Source organism: Mesoplodon bidens (assembly GCF_964165515.1).
Source record: "Mesoplodon bidens genome assembly, chromosome: 13".
Lineage (NCBI taxonomy): Eukaryota > Metazoa > Chordata > Mammalia > Artiodactyla > Ziphiidae > Mesoplodon > Mesoplodon bidens.
The window spans coordinates 15,100,569-15,116,777 of NC_138169.1; the positions used below are offsets into that span (position 1 = coordinate 15,100,569).

The window sequence follows — 16,209 nt, forward strand, 5'->3', positions numbered from 1 at the left end:
CCTAAGCAGAGCTAAAACGCTGTTCTGCCTACGGGCAATCCCCCGCCAATGTTAGGGACCAGCGCCCCCTGGCGGCCTGGCCACTACGTTGGTCTCTCCAGGCACCGCCCAACAGCCTGCGCCTGCGCAGAATGCAAGCGCTCAGGCCCACCCCTTGGAGGGTGTAACTTCCTTGGGTTGCTCCCTTTGGCCACGCCTACTTCCGTAAGGGCGGCCTACGCCTGGAGCACGTGACTTGGTTCCGGCTTGCGGAAGATGGCGGCGCCCAGAGCGGTAGCGTGAAATTTGGAGGTGGTAGTCGCAGGCCATTCGTGCTGGAATCAAAACAGTGGGACCGTGCGCCATGTCGCGACTGATCGTGAAGAACCTCCCAGATGGGGTGAGTGCAGAGCCTGGACTTGAGAATCTGAAATTGGGACCAGCTGGGAGCTGGAGGTTGGGAGGGAGGTGTCTGGGGAGAACTGAGCGGTTTTCGATCTCGGGAAGGATTCCCGGAGGATTCAGAAAGGGGCAGGCTTCCCGGCACATTCCCCGTTGACATTTGGGAGAGAGGGACAGTGCCTGCTCAGGGTTTCACAGCCGGCCCGATGGTACGTGATCCCAGCCAGACACCTCCTTCCCCGGGACATGCCAGCCCCCACGCTGTGTCGAATGCCTTGCTCCCACAGCCCTCTTGTCAGTAGCTTTTTTTTTTTTTTTTGCGGTACGCGGGCCTCTCACTGTTGTGGCCTCTCCCGTTGCGGAGCACAGGCTCCGGACGCGCAGGCTCAGCGGCCATGGCTCACGGGCCCAGCCGCTCCGCGGCATGTGGGATCCTCCCAGACCGGGGCACGAGCCCCGTGTCCCCTGCATCGGCAGGCGGACTCTCAACCAGTGCGCCACCAGGGAAGCCCTTGTCAGTCGCTTTTTGGGGTTGACTCGTGACTGGGTCAGACACTGCGCCTGTATCCCTCTCCCACTCGGGACACTGTCTGGGAGGAAAGTGAGGAGCAATAGACTGAGGACCTGCGTTCCAGTTCCCACTCCCGCCTTTAGGGAAGGTAGGAATAAATAGTCTAAGAAAACTGAGTGAGTGTGCAGGGCTTTAAACAACTTATCCAGTAAGTGGGGAGGGGTGCCCCAGTCATACTTGTCTCCGCCTAGAGTCCGCACAGAACGCGGCACGTGGTAGGTATCCAGTAAATACATGCTGAATAAATGAGTGAAGAAATAGTTGAATGTGTAGTGTCAGACGGTTAGCGCATTGTGCCCAAGTGAATATGACTTTTCTTGGATAGAGAGACCCCTGCACGACTGGTATGGCCAGTATACTCATTCCCAAAATACGAAATGTGCCGTTTGGATGGCATGAGATTGTGTACTCCTTAGAAAGAGTGAGAACATAAAACCGTTTCTGTTTCATTATTGTAGTTTTTTAACTTTACCTTTTCCACCCCCCCTGGCGGATGGGGGGGGCGGGCACCTATCATACGATTTTTAAAATTCAGTATAAAACGAGAAGCACAGTCCTTTGTTCCATCCTATTCTCCATCTCTCTCCAGGAGTAACCATCTTTACAGCTTGCATCTCTTGACAAGTTCCTCATCTCAAAACCCTTAATGTAATTACCTAGTAAGCTCTCAAAGCGTTAGCTACTACTACTACTGTTATTAAGTCTTGCATTCATCAAAGACATGCAATGGTAAGAGACACAGCCATACTGAGAAGCAAAATGAGACAATAGCTGAGAGGCGAAGGAAAGGTAGCCATGCTAAAATCCTCATCCATCAGAGTGAAGCATCAAGAGACGCTACCTAAAGCTGATGGATGGATCAATAATAGATATTTTTTAAGTGTACTATTTAGGATAAATGATGGAAAAATTAAAAACAATAAATAACAGGGTGAAGGGAAGGAATAGTTAGGGAGTTTAGGGTTGACATGTACACACTGCTATATTTAAAACAGATGACCAACAAGGACCTACCGTATAGCCCCGGGAACTCTGCTTAGTGATATGTGGCAGCCTGGATGGGAGGGGAGTTTGGGGGAGAATGGATACATGCATATGTATGGCTGAGTCCTTTTGCTGTGCACCTGAGCCTATCACAACACTGTTAGTTGGCTATACTCCTATATAAAATAAAAAGTTTTAAAAAGCCAATAAATAACAGAGACTGGAAGGGAGGAATAGATGATGTAGGTTTCTTATTTTTCATAATGGAAGTCAGCAGAGAGTCATTGGGTAAATAAGCCAAGAAATGAAAGTGAGAGCTCAGTATAGGGACATAGAGCCATGCTTATGAGGAGTCCTAAAAGCAAGCTCTAAAGATGGATACTCCTCTCTACCACAATTAGGAGGCACTGTGTAGTTTACCATTTCCTTAGTTCACACATCATTGTGACAGGCATTTACTAGGTGTCTACTATGCAGCAGCCATGATGCTGGGCTGCTTGTACAATAGGTCTCCTTAGCCTCCTAGCAGCCCACGGGATAGGAAGATTTCAGTGCAGTCATTCTGAGTCTTGATTTCCTCATCAATGAAGTGGGGAAGGGCCTTGCTCAAGGTCACATGGCGAGTAAGTGTTGGAGCCGGAGCTGGAACCGGGTCCAGCTGCAAAGCATGCTCTGCCACCGCCCCTTCTAGGTCACCTCCGGGGAATCCCAGGGCCTCAGGGTCCCAGCCCTTTTTGTCCCCTTGGCTCTGAGGGCTCCCCGGCTCCCCCGCCCACATCGTCCTCCTTCCATCCTAGATGAAGGAGGAGCGTTTCCGGCAGCTGTTCACCGCCTTCGGCACACTGACAGACTGTAGCCTCAAGTTCACCAAAGATGGCAAGTTCCGCAAGTTCGGCTTCATCGGCTTCAAGTCCGAGGAAGAAGCCCAAACAGCGCTGAACCATTTCAACAAGAGTTTTATCGACATGTCCCGGATCACGGTGAGTGGGTGTGACTCTCGCCCTCTCCTGCCCGTCAACAGTGACCCACTGGCTCTTTCTCTCCACGCTCAAGTCCAAAGCCTGTTCCCTTCCAGACCATGACATCTTTGGTCTTCCTCGCTGTTCTCAAGCTCCCATGCTTGTGAATCCCCTGCAGCGTTTGTGGAAACAGTTTCCCCAGAGTTTCTGATTATGCTGGGGGAGGGGATCCAGGAATTTGCACGTCTCACAGGCTTAACAGGTGATGGTGATGCTGCTGGTCCCAGGATGAGAAGCACTGGTCTACATTATGCATCCACTTGCCCAGTAGTCAGTGGCTGAATTGCCTGTGCCAGGCGTGGTGGCAGGTGTCATCATCCCCCTCTCTGTCCCTCGCAGGTGGAGTTCTGCAAGTCGTTTGGGGACCCGACAAAGCCCCGAGCCTGGAGCAAGCATGCCCAGAAAACAAGCCAGTCCAAGCCACCTCCGAAAGACAAAGACTCCATCTCCCCCAAAACTAAGAAGGTGCATGGATGGTCACTCCTGGCCGCCTCCGGGTGTCAGCAGGGTGGTCACCCCGGGAAGGCAGGGGAGGGGGAAGGACCTGAGAATCCCTCTCGGATGGTTTCCGAAAGCAGCCCTCCCCGGGCAGTGCGTTTCCATCTCCTTTCATCGTGACCCTCACCACCTGTGCCTTCTGTTTTTAGGATGACAAGAAGAAAAAGGTAGCAGGTGAACTGGAGAAGGTGAGTCTGTCGTGGTGACAAGCGGAGGGCGGGCAGCAAGGGCGGGCCCAGCAGGCAGCGCCTTGCCATGGCTGTGGCTCCTTCGTCTTTCTGTCTGATGAAGAGTCCACGCCGCCCTCCCTGGGACTGACCCAGCTGGCCCCAGGGGTCCTCTAGAGACTGGGGGAAATGGCCTCGGAAGATGTGCTTACCCTCCGAAGAGTTAGCAAGGGTGAGCCCTGCCTGAGCCTCCTCTGCCTGTTCTCCCTTCTTCCCGCTTCCCTGCCGCCCGGCGCCTGCAGCTGAGGGAAGATAACGAGTTCCAGGAGTTCCTGTCGGTTCACCAGAAGCGGACGCAGGTGGCCACCTGGGCGAACGATGCCCTGGACGGTGAGCCCTCGAAAGGGAAGAACAACTTGGCCAACGACTACCTGAACTTCGACTCCGACTCCGGGCAGGAGAGCGAGGAGGAGGGAGCCGGGGAGGCCCCGGAAGGTAAGGGTGGGCCCCCTGCCCGAGTCGCGCCCTGCAGCGCCCGGGCCTGTGCGCATGTGACTTGGGGCCCCTCTGTGCCGGGCCCAGGAGACAGCGAGTCAGGCGCTGCCCCGTGGAGCAGTGATTATCTGGCCTGCGGGTACGCCGGCTTTGACCGATCCTGGTTCCTTATTCAGTCAGTTGATTACTCACTTAAATATTGATTGAGCACCAACTATATGCCAGGCGCTGCTTCAGGCATTGGGGATATAGGAGTGAGCAAAAGACAGGGAATCCTGCCCCCGTGGAGGTGTCGCCCTGGTTGGGGAGAGAAACAATAAAGACATTGGTCTCCTATTTAGTGTATGATATGAACGTGAGTGCTGCAGGGAGAAAGCAGGAGAGGGAGGAAAGTAGGAAAGGGGGACAGGAGAGTCACCAGGGAAGGCCTCCGAGGAGGTGGCCCTTGAGCAGAGGAGGTGAGGGAGTGAATCTCTGTCCTCAGAAGGGGGTCACAGTGTCGTGGGGGGGCCTGTATGGACCTGTGAGCGATTGTAGCTCAGAATGGTGAGTGCCGTGGTTGTGGGGTGGGAATCGACTTTGGTTAAAAGGTGAGGGAATGAATTTAATGTGAGTTTTATGGCTGGTAAAGTCTCTGTGCAAAGCTGGGATCCGACGGACTCACTGGGAGTTGGTGTGACTCAGAAGGGATGGGGAGAGAGAAGGGGTTCCAGGCAGAGGGAACAGCATGGCAAAGGCGCAGAGGGAAGGAAAAACAGGAACTTGGAGGGGGGGTTCCACATGGCTCGGGTGGCTGCAGCAGGGGGAGCCGGCGGAGAAGCCAGTGAGCTCACCGGGCCCGACGAGGAGTTTGGGTTTCACCCTGAGAGAATCTGGGAGCCCCTGGTGTTTTTTTTTTTTTTTTTTTTTTGCGGTACGCGTGCCTCTCGCCGCTGTGGCCACTCCCGTCTCAGAGCACAGGCTCCGGACGCGCAGGCCCAGCAGCCACGGCCCACGGGCCCATCCGCTCAGCGGCACGTGGGATCTTCCCGGACCGGGGCATGAACCCGCGTCCCCTGCACCGGCAGGCGGACTCCCAACCACTGCTCCACCAGCACCCCCTGTTGTGTTTTGATCAAGGAGTGAGTCCTCTCTGTAAGCTCAAAAAAGTCACGCAGCCTCGCAGCTGGCGAGGCTGGAGAGGGAACCCCGAAGTTCTCAGTGTGTAGCACGGAAACTGTCAAAACTCCATCAGTTTCTCCCCACTTGACGGTATTTATTCAAGGACCTACTGGGGACTGGCTGCTTGGCATGGGGCCCCTGGTCACCTCAGGCTTGGCACCTTACGTGCCACCCACCGGTCACACCCCCACGCTGTCTGCCCTCCAGCCCTCTCGTTTGCTCACAGCCATCACCGGCTCCCACCCTCTCCGTTTTTCCAGAGGAGGACAGCGGCCTCGAACCCAAGGCAGCCGTACGGAAGGAGCTGTCGGACATGGATTACCTGAAATCCAAGGTGGTGGAGGCCGAGTCGCCATCCTCAGAGGAGAGTGAAGATGAAGCCGTGAACTGCGAGGAAGGGAGCGAGGCTGAGGAAGAGGGTTCCTGCGCCCCCGCCGCCCAGCAGGACAGGGAGGCAGCCCGAGCCGAGGTGCGTGTGCATCGGGGTGAGCTTGGGAGCCTGGGGAGGGAGGAGGTCTGCTTGGCCCTCGCCCACGTTCCCTGCAGCCCCTTTGTCGGGGCCTGTAACATCAAGGAAAGACAGCTCAGCGGCCCAGAGACCTGCCTTCAGGTCTCGGTACTGCTGCTTGCTTGCTGTGTGACCCTGGGCAAGCATCTTCCCTCTCTGAATTTATTTCCTGTCGCTAACGCAGAGACTGCCTGCCCCTCTTGACTTGGCGGGGAGGGGGGCATAAATGAGCTGAAAAAGTATCCCAAGCATATTGTACTTCGTAGTTACTAGCAAGGTAGACAGGTGTGAGCCCGTAATCAACAATAATGGATGAAATTAATTGAGCACTTACTACATGTGAGGTTCAGTACTTGGCGTGTCATTTGTCATTGAATCTCATGGGAATCTTGGGGGATAGGGATTCTTGTCCCCTTTTACAGGTGAGGAAACTGAGGCCCAGAGAAAGGAAGTGACTTGCTCAAGGTTTCGGCTGGGAAGCGGTGGGGTCAGCCCAGGTCTGCTGGGCTCTGGAGTCTAGATCATACACGTGGGTGCTTCCTCTGGGGTTGGCCGCCCCATCTTCCACCCGGGGGTCCTCTCTGCTTAGGGCAGCTTCACACATCCTTTGGGTCTTCATTCCTTCATCTCCCTCCTCCTCTTTCTCCTTGCCCCCTCCCTCCGCTCATTCCCTTTCCCTTCTAATTGCCACCTCTTGTCCTTTTCTCAAGATTCTAAAGAGGTAGTCGAGTGTGGCTAAGTCAGGGAGCCATGGGTTCAAATCCCAGCCCTGATGTTGGAGTAGCCTTGGGATGGGGTGAGGTGCTTCTCTTTGGGCCTCTGATCTTCATCGAAGGTGATGCTCAGCAGAGCACTGGTCTCTGTCCAGTTTCCAAAACCCCTGCACCTGGGTGTGTGCTGGAAATCAGAAGTTCCAGATTTCAGGGAGATACCCCATAACTTATACAGGGCAGCACCCCATAAAAGTACATGACTGCTTCTGCAGTGAAGCTAGAAATGATCGCTCATCTACTTGAGATAGACATAAACCCTAAGTTGTGACGTAACAGCTCAGAGCGGGCTTTGCCGGCAAACGAGTCTAAGTCAGGGCAGGTTTTGTTACCAAACGAATTAACCAAAAGATTAGGTTTTTCAAAAGCTGTTTCCATTCTAAAACAACAGGAGACATCCCAAACCCTGTAAGATTGTTTTAAAGATTCAAGAGGACAGCTGTGTCTGCAAAGTGCTTTGCGCAACATCTGGCACAGAATACGCCCTAAATAAGTGGTAGCAAATGTCACCGTACCTCAGGGCTCCTTCCCAGGCTCTGCCGCTCCGTGTGGCCTGGCGCCCCTGCGAGAGCAGACCCCCAGTGAGCCGGCCTATGGTTCCGGCCCTCATCTCAGGGGCACATGGAGGCTTGGCACCTCCTACCGCCCGCTCTGGCCAGACTCCACGTCCTCGGCAGGCACAATGCTTCCGGCGTTGCCAGCTGGCCCTGGCACCAGGGGCCTTGCAGCGTTCACTGCGACGCCTGGGTTGGCACCTCCTGCGGCTGCACCAGGGAGCTCACTGTGGCCGTTTCTGTTCTTTGCCATCACTCAGACCGAGAAACCAGCCAACCAGAAGGAACGCACCACCACCCACACCGTGAAGCTGCGGGGAGCCCCGTTCAACGTCACAGAGGTACGCGCCAGTAACAGGACGGGGTGATGAGCCCCTGGGGAGCGGGAGACAAGGGTGAGGGTCCCAGGAGCCTCTGCTGCACGGGAGCTTCAGAATCAGTTGAGGACTTCAGCTGGAGGGAACTGGGGGCCAGAAAGACGGATACATAGGATCTTGGGCATCGTCAAGGTCGGGAAACAGGGCCGGCTATATTGAGACCGAGAAGGACTGGTCTCACTCACCAGTCACCTGTGCTAGGGGTGGGCATACTTTTTCTGCTAAAAAATTTAAAAAGGACCAGCTAGTAAATACTCAAGGCTTTGTGATCAGTATGGTCTCTGTTACGACTACTCAACCCTGCTGTCGTAGTACAGAGGCAGCCCGAGGTGAGAGGTGGCCAAATAGGCCTGGCTGTGTGCCAGTAAAACTTTATTTACAGAAGCAGGCAGTGGGCCACGTTTGGCCTGCATACTGTAGTTTGCTGACGCTGGGTCTACACACAGGAGAGAACACTTTGTCAATTTCCCTCCTTAGGAAAGTAGTAGAAGTTCAGCATAGGAAATGTTTTTTAATGTAGCTAAATAACAAGAAGTAAAAATTACCTATCACTCTATGAATTGTCAACCAAACTGTGTTGAGAGAGAAGTGCTAACCAGATGGGGTGCCAGGATGCAGAGCTGAGCTAATTACCTACCGGTCTGATTACTATAGGAGTAAAGACTGTCCCAGGCAAACTGGAGCAAGCTCCCCTCAGTCCCCCACGTCTGTATCCCATACACTGACAACCAGTAATAAATTCTGAGTATATCTTCTTAGACATCTTTTTCTTTGTATAGAAACGTTGACCTGTGTTTTTCTCTTTTTTTTTTTCTTAATTAATTAATTTATTTATTTTTGGTTGCGTTGGGTCTTCATTGCTGTGCCTGGGCTTTCTCTAGTTGCGGCGAGAGGGGCTACTCTTCATGGCAGTGCGCAGGCTTCTCATTACAGTGGCTTCTCTTGTTGTGGAGCACGGGCTCTAGGCACGTGGACTTCAGTAGTTGTGGCACGCGGGCTTAGTAGTCGTGACTCGCGGGCTCTAGAGCGCAGGCTCAGTAGTTGTAGCGTACAGGCTTAGTTGCTCCGCGGCATGTGGGATCTTCCTGGACCAGGGCTTGACCTGTGTCCCCTACGTTGGCAGGCAGATTCTTAATCACTGCACCACCAGGGAACTCCTGTGTCTTTTCTTTTTAAAAAGCAATCCTACAGTAGGAACTATTTTGAAACTCTTTTCCTCCCTCATCACATTATGTCATAAATATCTTTGAATATCGAATATTCTGCTACAGCATCATTTTTCACGTTGCATGCTATTCTTTACTCTGGACACACTGTGTTACGCTCACCCAACCTCCTAAATTGAGACATGGGGATTGTTTCCAGTCTTCTGCTGATTTGAATAATAATGCAGTCAGCACATTTCTTGAGATCAGAGGTCAACAGATGTTTTTCTATCAACATCATTTAGTGCATATTTTAGGCTTTGTGAGCTATATGGTCTCCGTTGCACTTTTTTTTTTTTTTTTTTTTTGATAATCCTTGGAAAATGTAAAAACTATTCTTAGCTTGCAGGCTGTGGGCAATATTTGGCCTGTGGGCTATCGTTTGCCAACCCTTGCTCCAGATAAGTACTGTATACAAGCACATGCATGTATTCAGTACATTTTTAAGTCTTTGATACAGAGTGCCAGTTGCCCTCTGGAAGCCTGGCCAGTTTATACTCCCTTAGCAGAGAGTGAGAGTGCACATTTTTGTGAACCCTGGGTATTAATCTTTATCAACGTGACAGGTCAAAATGGCATCTCATTTTGATTGATGTTTTAAATTATTAGTGAGATCAGTCATTCTTTCACGTTTGTATATCATGTGTGTATCCTCTTTTGGAAAGTGCCTGATTATATTTTATGCTCTTTTTTTCTCAAAGTACTCACCTTTTTTGAGTCTGTATATTTGCTAATTATTTTTTTAAATAAAACTTAATCGGATTTCGGAGTAACAAGCATTTGGGTTCTACTGGACTATCTGAATTGTCTGCTGATTTAGAGTCAGAGTTCTGTCAGAACCAACCATGCAGAAAATCATGTGCTTTAGTGGGGACGGGGGACATTAGACGGACTTGTGCAAATAAATACACAAAAAATGATCACTTCTTTCCTCTCCACAAACGGTAACAGAAAATGTAATGGAAAAAAAGATTACTTTTATGAAAGAGAAAGAAAAAAAGGAAGGAAGGAAGGGAAGGAAGAAACAAAAAGACAGTCTACTTCTAGATATTCTAATGAAAATTATGTATTGGGGGCTTTATAGGTATTCTAATAAAATATAGGTTCTAGATAAAGAAAATGTTCCATTCCACTGAGGGATTTAAAAGAATGCTTACATAAAGGTAAAGCCATACATTCTTGGAAAGTAAAAATGCCAGTTCCTCCCTAATTAGTGAATAAATGAATAAATTCAGCGGGATCACAGAGTTTCATCAGGATTGGGGGGGTGGGGTTGGGATCCCGGAGAACAACTGGGAACATCCTGTGGGAACAGACCCTTCCCCTGCAAGGTGTTGAAACATGTTTTGAAGCTACAGTAATTAAAACAGTTTGGTTCAGGTGAAGCTGTTGACAGGTTAATGGAATAGAATCGAATTCAGAAATAGACTCACATACGTATAAGCATGTAATTTAGGATAGGGTGTCTCATATCAATGAAGAGAAGAGAGATTTTTCTATAAATAGTAATGGGACAACCAGTTAACTTTTGTGAAGAAAAAAAAAGGTGTAGCCCCGCCTTACTCCTCACAGCAAGCTAAATTTCAGATGCATCAAGGATTTAAGATAAAAAACTGAGACAATAAAAGTTCTAGGAGAAAGCATTGAATTTACTTGTAACCTTGGAATGAAGAATGCCTTTCTGTATTCCGTATCCTGTAATAAACCGTAATGGAAAAGAATATGAAAAAGTATATGTATACATACACATATATACATGTATGTACACCCATATACGCATATACGCATACGTATATATATACACACATAACTGAATTGCTTTTCTGTACACCAGAAACTAACACAACATTGTAAGTCAGCTATACTTCAATTAAAAAAAACAAAAGAATGCCTTCTAAGCAGTTTGCAGAACTTGGTAGTCATAAGAAAAAGATGGATTAATTGACTAGATAACATTTAAAACTTCTCTAAGGCAACTTTTTGTCATAAAGTCAAAAGACAAACAACAGACATGTATAACACGAACAACAGACAAAACCTGCTTCTTTAATTTACAAATAGGTAAGTAGATATTGGGACCTATGTATGACCCAATAGAAAAGTGGACAAAAGATGGGAGGTCTTCTAAGAGAAAGAATTCAAGTGGCTGGGAAATATGCTTGAGTTCACTCAAAATAAAAGAAATACAGATCAAAACAGGAAGGTTACATTTTTGCAGAAATTTTTTAAGTTCAGTAATAAATTGTTTCACGCACTGTTGGGGGAAGTGTGCGGTGAAGCCTTTTGGAAGGCAATCTGGAAGCATCAGTCAGAATTTAAAATATACGTACGTACCTTTGACCTAGCAATTACCTTGCTGGGAATTTGCACTACAGGCGAATCAGCCAGGTACACCAAGAGGTCAGTGCAAGAATGTTCATTGCCGCATTTTCTAATTCTTATTTTATTTATAAATTAATGTATTAATTTGTGTCATTTTATTTATAAAAACAAAAAACTGGAAACAACCTCTACACTGTATCACTAGAGAAGTGGTTAAGTTAGTGGGTCTCAGCTGGGGACGGTCCCCCCCCAACCCCCATCAGGGAACACTTGGCCCTGTCTGGAGTGCCAGCAAGAGTGATCTGGGCCTTGCAGTTAGGACCGTTTTTGTTTTCTTCTTGGGGCTTTTCAGTATTTGCTAAATTTTGTACTCTGTGTGTTTGTGCATTTTTTAAAAAGAGTTTAAATCACCCTCACGTCCAAAAAATAGAGAAGTAGTTAAGAAAATCGGGAACCATCTACAACAGTACTCTATGTGTATCATCCCCGTGAAGTAACGTGGACAAATAATCATGCTTTGATGAGACGTGAAAAAAGCTGGATTTAACCCCAATTAAGTAAAAAGGTACTTAGGAAAAAAAAGATCAGAAGCAATACCTTAAAATACTAATGGTGCCATTACTATTCTATATTTATATTCCTTGTTTCTTCTCCAACTTAAAAAAATTTTCTTTTCCGAGGCGGTTTTAATTTACAATGGAGAAAACGTGTATAATTTAGAGGAAAGAGAGAGACTACAAAAGATGAAACACTTTGGTGTCCTTTCTGAATTCAGAAATTTGACCCATGTTTCTTTATTCTGTTTGCACTTTTGGGAAAAAACTTTTCTTCTCACAGAAAAATGTCATGGAATTCCTGGCACCCCTGAAACCGGTGGCCATTCGAATAGTGAGAAATGCCCATGGAAACAAAACAGGTAAGGTCTGGGCTGTTTCGAGGGGGCTGGAGAGGCAGATGCTAGAGCTGGAAGGTTGGGGCAGTTGAACTGTGGAGGTGTTTGGAGGGCAGCTACTTTTTTCCTATTTGTGGTCCCCACTTCTGTGGATGTGGTGAAAGTGCTCAGGACAGGGGTCTGCCTCTTGTCCCCTGCCGCTGGCAGCCTAGTATGAGGTTTTCACCTGTGCAGGCAGAGCCCAGCCCCCAGGCCTGGGGGCTCAGTAATGACTGCAGCCTTCAGCCCAGATGCAGGGGCCCACTGGGGGCTCAAAGCAAGGGGAGGCCGTGATCATATTCAGGATGGTCCCCTGGCTGGTGAGGGAAGGGTCCAGGGGCAGGGCCCAAGGACAGGTGGGCTGGGTGGGGGCTTTTGCAGTCCCCCAGGGGAGGGTTTTGTGATAGAGACCAAAACCCGTGGGCTTTGGCGCAGGTTACGGCACTGCCACGCGTTAGCTGTGTGTCTGCGCGCACGTCACTTAACTCCTCTAGAAAAGTGGGGAGGCGAGGTCTCTCGTGTTTAGGGAAGACTCCACGTGCTCGTCTGTGCAAGTCAGGGCCGCGGGCACTGACGGGCAGTCACTGTGGAGGTGGCCTCTTGGTGCCGAGCTGAGTTGCAGCACTGCAACCACAGGCATTTGTCCAGAGAAGGTCAAAGAGCAGGCACTGGTCAGGACAGGGTGAGGCTGGGAGGCAGGCCAAGGCCCTCCCGTTTCCGAACGCTGCCTACAAAGGGAAATTTGCCTGGGGGGCATCAGGGAGTGTCTGTATTTTGGAGATTGGGCGAACAGTACAGGTTTCCCCCCCACTTTCTGCTCAGATTCCCCCAAACACCTAGCGCGGTGTGGGTGTTCCTCCGTGACTCCCACGATTGTCTGCAGGGCCTGCAGACCTTACCTTTGTCATGGTCCTTTCACAGGGTACGTCTTTGTGGATTTCAGCAGTGAAGAGGAAGTGAGGAAAGCTCTGAAATGCAACAGGGAATACATGGGTAAGGATGCCGGGCGGTCCCACGCCGCATGGTGGCAGGGGTTCGTTCATGCAGTTGCTCTGTAAGGTTATATTGAGGGCCTGCTGCGTGCCTGCCGGGCACTGCCCTGGGCACGGAGGACACAGCCGTGAGCAGAACAGACCAAAGCCCCCGCCCTCCTGGGGCAGAGATTAGGCTAAGTTTCCTTTAGAGGAAACTGACATCGAGAGGGGAGAGAGGTGGTAACCAGAGGGGCCATGCTGTGGACAGATGCAGGAGAGGGCCAGGATTGGAGGAGGCGCATTTTAAACAGGATCGTGTCAGCTTGGACCACACTAAGCTGGCGACACTGGAACAAAAGCCAGAGGGGTAAAGGGAGCCAGCTCTGGCTTTGTGGGGCGGGGCCGTTCCAGTACAGGGAACAGCAAGTACAGGGTCTGGAGCTGGGAGGTCACCTGCACAAGATATCCAAGGACGTGCTCTTTGGCCTGTCCGTGGTATGGACAGGTGATTCAGGTCCAGCCATTGACCCCTTGTGAAGACACAAGTTCTGTTAGGGAAGAGGAGAAACCTAAGCAGTCTTGCTAGCAAGTCAGGTGGTAGGTGTTTCCTGAGCACCTACTGTGTGCATGTGGAGGTGATGGTGGTGGTCGTGGTCTAATCAGGTGACCGGGGCAATGCATGGACACAGCTCAGCAGTAGCACAGGGTAGCTCTTCAGGGTTGGGCTGTCACATGAGATGATTCCCAGGGCAGTGCCAGGGGCCGTGCCCTGCAATTGGGAAGATACAGCCCCATGGACCAGGCGGCCCAGGCAGGCTCCCCCCTGAGCTAAAGCCGAGCTCGCAGGATGAGTGAGATTGAGGCCTGGCTTTGGCTGTGGCCGCTACCCTGGTTAACAGAGCCTGGTGTCTGGCGCTGTCACCAGCCACCTTCACCGTGGCTTCCAGAGGCAGCCACAAAGTCTGGAAGCTGGCAGGTTCTGGGCCTCCCGCGGGGCCCTGACTGCTTCTCCTTGTGCAGGTGGACGCTACATTGAGGTGTTTAGGGAAAAGAACCTCCCCACAGCCAAGGTGCCCCCAGAGAATAGCACCAAACCCTGGCAAGGCCGGACACTCGGGGAGCATGAAGAGGAAGAGGACCTGGCCGACTCTGGGAGGCTTTTTGTGCGAAACCTGCCCTACACCAGCTCCGAGGAAGACCTGGAGAAGCTCTTCTCCAAATACGGTAGGGGCGTGGCCTCCGGCTCACCACAGGCACCTGCAGCGGGTGGTCCGAGTCCCCACATGCCTCCTGCAGCTCTTGACCTTAGGCGAATGACGTCCCCCTCTGGCCTCAGTTTTCTCATCCATAAAATGGGCCTCACCATCTCTGAGCCGCTGTGAAGGTTCAAACAGTATGTAGACAGCGGAACTCGAAGTCCTAGATGGCATCACAGGCACCTTTCGTGGTCTGAACCCAGACTCCCTTAGCTTTCACTCACTAAACTCAGAACTGACGGGGTTTGGGTACAGTTTTCTGAGATGTCCCTGGTATCCGAACCCTTGCTCTGGTCTTGGAAGCCCACTCACTGTGTGTGTTGATATGAAGTGCTCCCCAGTCTGAACTCTGCTGTCTAAATAGTCTTGCTCTAAAGACCAAGCATCCAAATGCGTTTGCTAGCGAGAGCCATTTTCATTGTTGTCGTGGTTGCTAGCATTATTTTGCAGGACACGGACTTGAAGGCCTGTAGTTCGCCTTGGCACATGGGGCTGTGCTTGTTTGTAAGGTCGTGGTTGTTGAAGGGAAGGAAGTTAGGGCTCAGAATGGCGGGGCGAGATCTAGATGCTTTTAAGATCCCCTGGAGCGTGTCCCCGCTTCTCTTCGGAGACCAGTTGTGGGTTGCAGGGGATCCGAGCTTGGTCGAGTGCTTGTCTTCCGGACAAGGAGGCCCTGAGTAGGATTCTGCGATCAGGCAAATTGGTGTCACCTCCTGGCCTGTGTCCTGATGTCCTGCCGCCAGATCTTCCCGCACAGGCTGGTGCCCTGGTTTACGTGGCAGGGCCGGGCAGCACTGGAGAGGGGGTTGTCAATAGACTCAAAGTATCCATCCGGGAAGATAAAGCCCGGGAAGGAGGACTCAGTCACACCCTGGTGTTCAGAGTGGAAGGTGTGTACTTTAATGTGAGCATAGTAATAATATCCCAGCAGAGACTTCTGTGGCCCTACGTCACCAGCAGGCACTGTTTAGTACATGACACGTATTAGTGCGTTTAACCCTCCCCGCTGTCCTCTGAGCTGGGTATTCTTTTTTTTTTTTTTTTTGCGGTACGCGGGCCTCTCACTGTTGTGGCCTCTCCCGTTGCGGAGCACAGGCTCTGGACACGCAGGCTCAGCGGCCATGGCTCACGGGCCCAGCCGCTCCGCGGCATGTGGGATCTTCCCGGACCGGGGCACGAACCCGTGTCCCCTGCATCGGCAGGCGGACTCTCAACCACTGCGCCACCAGGGAAGCCCCGAGCTGGGTATTCTTAACGATACCATTTTACAGGTGAGAAGCCTGAGGCCCGTAAAGCCCTGTGGCTTGCCCGAGGCCACACATATAGTATGTGATGAAGGCAGGGTCCAGGCCAGACACCTCTGCTCTCAGAATAGACACACGAAGGGTCGTGGAAGGACACCCAGACCCATGAGGGGGTCTCACGGCAGCCCCTTGCCGCCTTCTGTCCTGGGCCCAGTGGCGGCGGCAGCTCCACGCTCTCCCTGGTTAAAACCCATCGCTTGACAAGTGCCCAGAATGTTCTCACCTAGCTCTGGCCTGCAGGACACTGACACCCTTCCTACCCTCAGGTCCCCTGTCGGAGCTGCATTACCCCATCGACAGCCTGACCAAGAAGCCCAAGGGCTTTGCCTTCGTCACCTTCATGTTCCCGGAGCACGCCGTGAAGGCCTACGCGGAGGTGGATGGTCAGGTGTTCCAGGTGATGGCCCGCGGGGTGGCGGGCGGCTGCCGGGCCCAGGTGATGGGGAGAGGCTGTGGGCGTGTGCGCGTGCGCGCAGGCGCGAAACCGCACCCGTGCTTCTAGGGAAGCACACCTGATGCACGTGAAGCTGCCTCCTGATCCGAGCTACCTCCACGGGGCAGGGTCTGCTCTGTCCTGTTCACTGGTCTGTCGTTAGCCCCTAGAGGAGCACCTGGCCCATAGTGGGCCCTTAAAGTGTCTGTGGATTAAAAGAACACGCTCTCTCAAAATACCACTTGGAAGAGGAAGGAGTAAGGAAACAGAGAGTTTTGACCCAGGCATTGAAATGGCCA

General features: G+C 51.4%; 1 protein-coding gene across 3 annotated transcripts in view; it reads left to right on the forward strand.

Annotated features, from left to right (window-relative positions):
- Positions 1–233: 233 nt before the first annotated feature.
- The window catches only part of RBM19 (RNA binding motif protein 19), a 140,413-nt gene continuing 124,437 nt past the window's right edge, over positions 234–16,209 (forward strand). For all 3 annotated transcript variants that reach the window (XM_081252675.1, XM_081252673.1, XM_081252674.1), the window contains exons 1-11: positions 234–379; positions 2,734–2,916; positions 3,295–3,420; positions 3,603–3,641; positions 3,923–4,115; positions 5,537–5,745; positions 7,369–7,449; positions 11,850–11,928; positions 12,865–12,936; positions 13,938–14,141; positions 15,744–15,874. In XM_081252675.1, the coding sequence (XP_081108801.1) occupies positions 344–379; positions 2,734–2,916; positions 3,295–3,420; positions 3,603–3,641; positions 3,923–4,115; positions 5,537–5,745; positions 7,369–7,449; positions 11,850–11,928; positions 12,865–12,936; positions 13,938–14,141; positions 15,744–15,874 (1,353 nt within the window). In that variant the 5' untranslated portion in view covers positions 234–343. The remainder of the gene's footprint in view (positions 380–2,733; positions 2,917–3,294; positions 3,421–3,602; positions 3,642–3,922; positions 4,116–5,536; positions 5,746–7,368; positions 7,450–11,849; positions 11,929–12,864; positions 12,937–13,937; positions 14,142–15,743; positions 15,875–16,209) is intronic.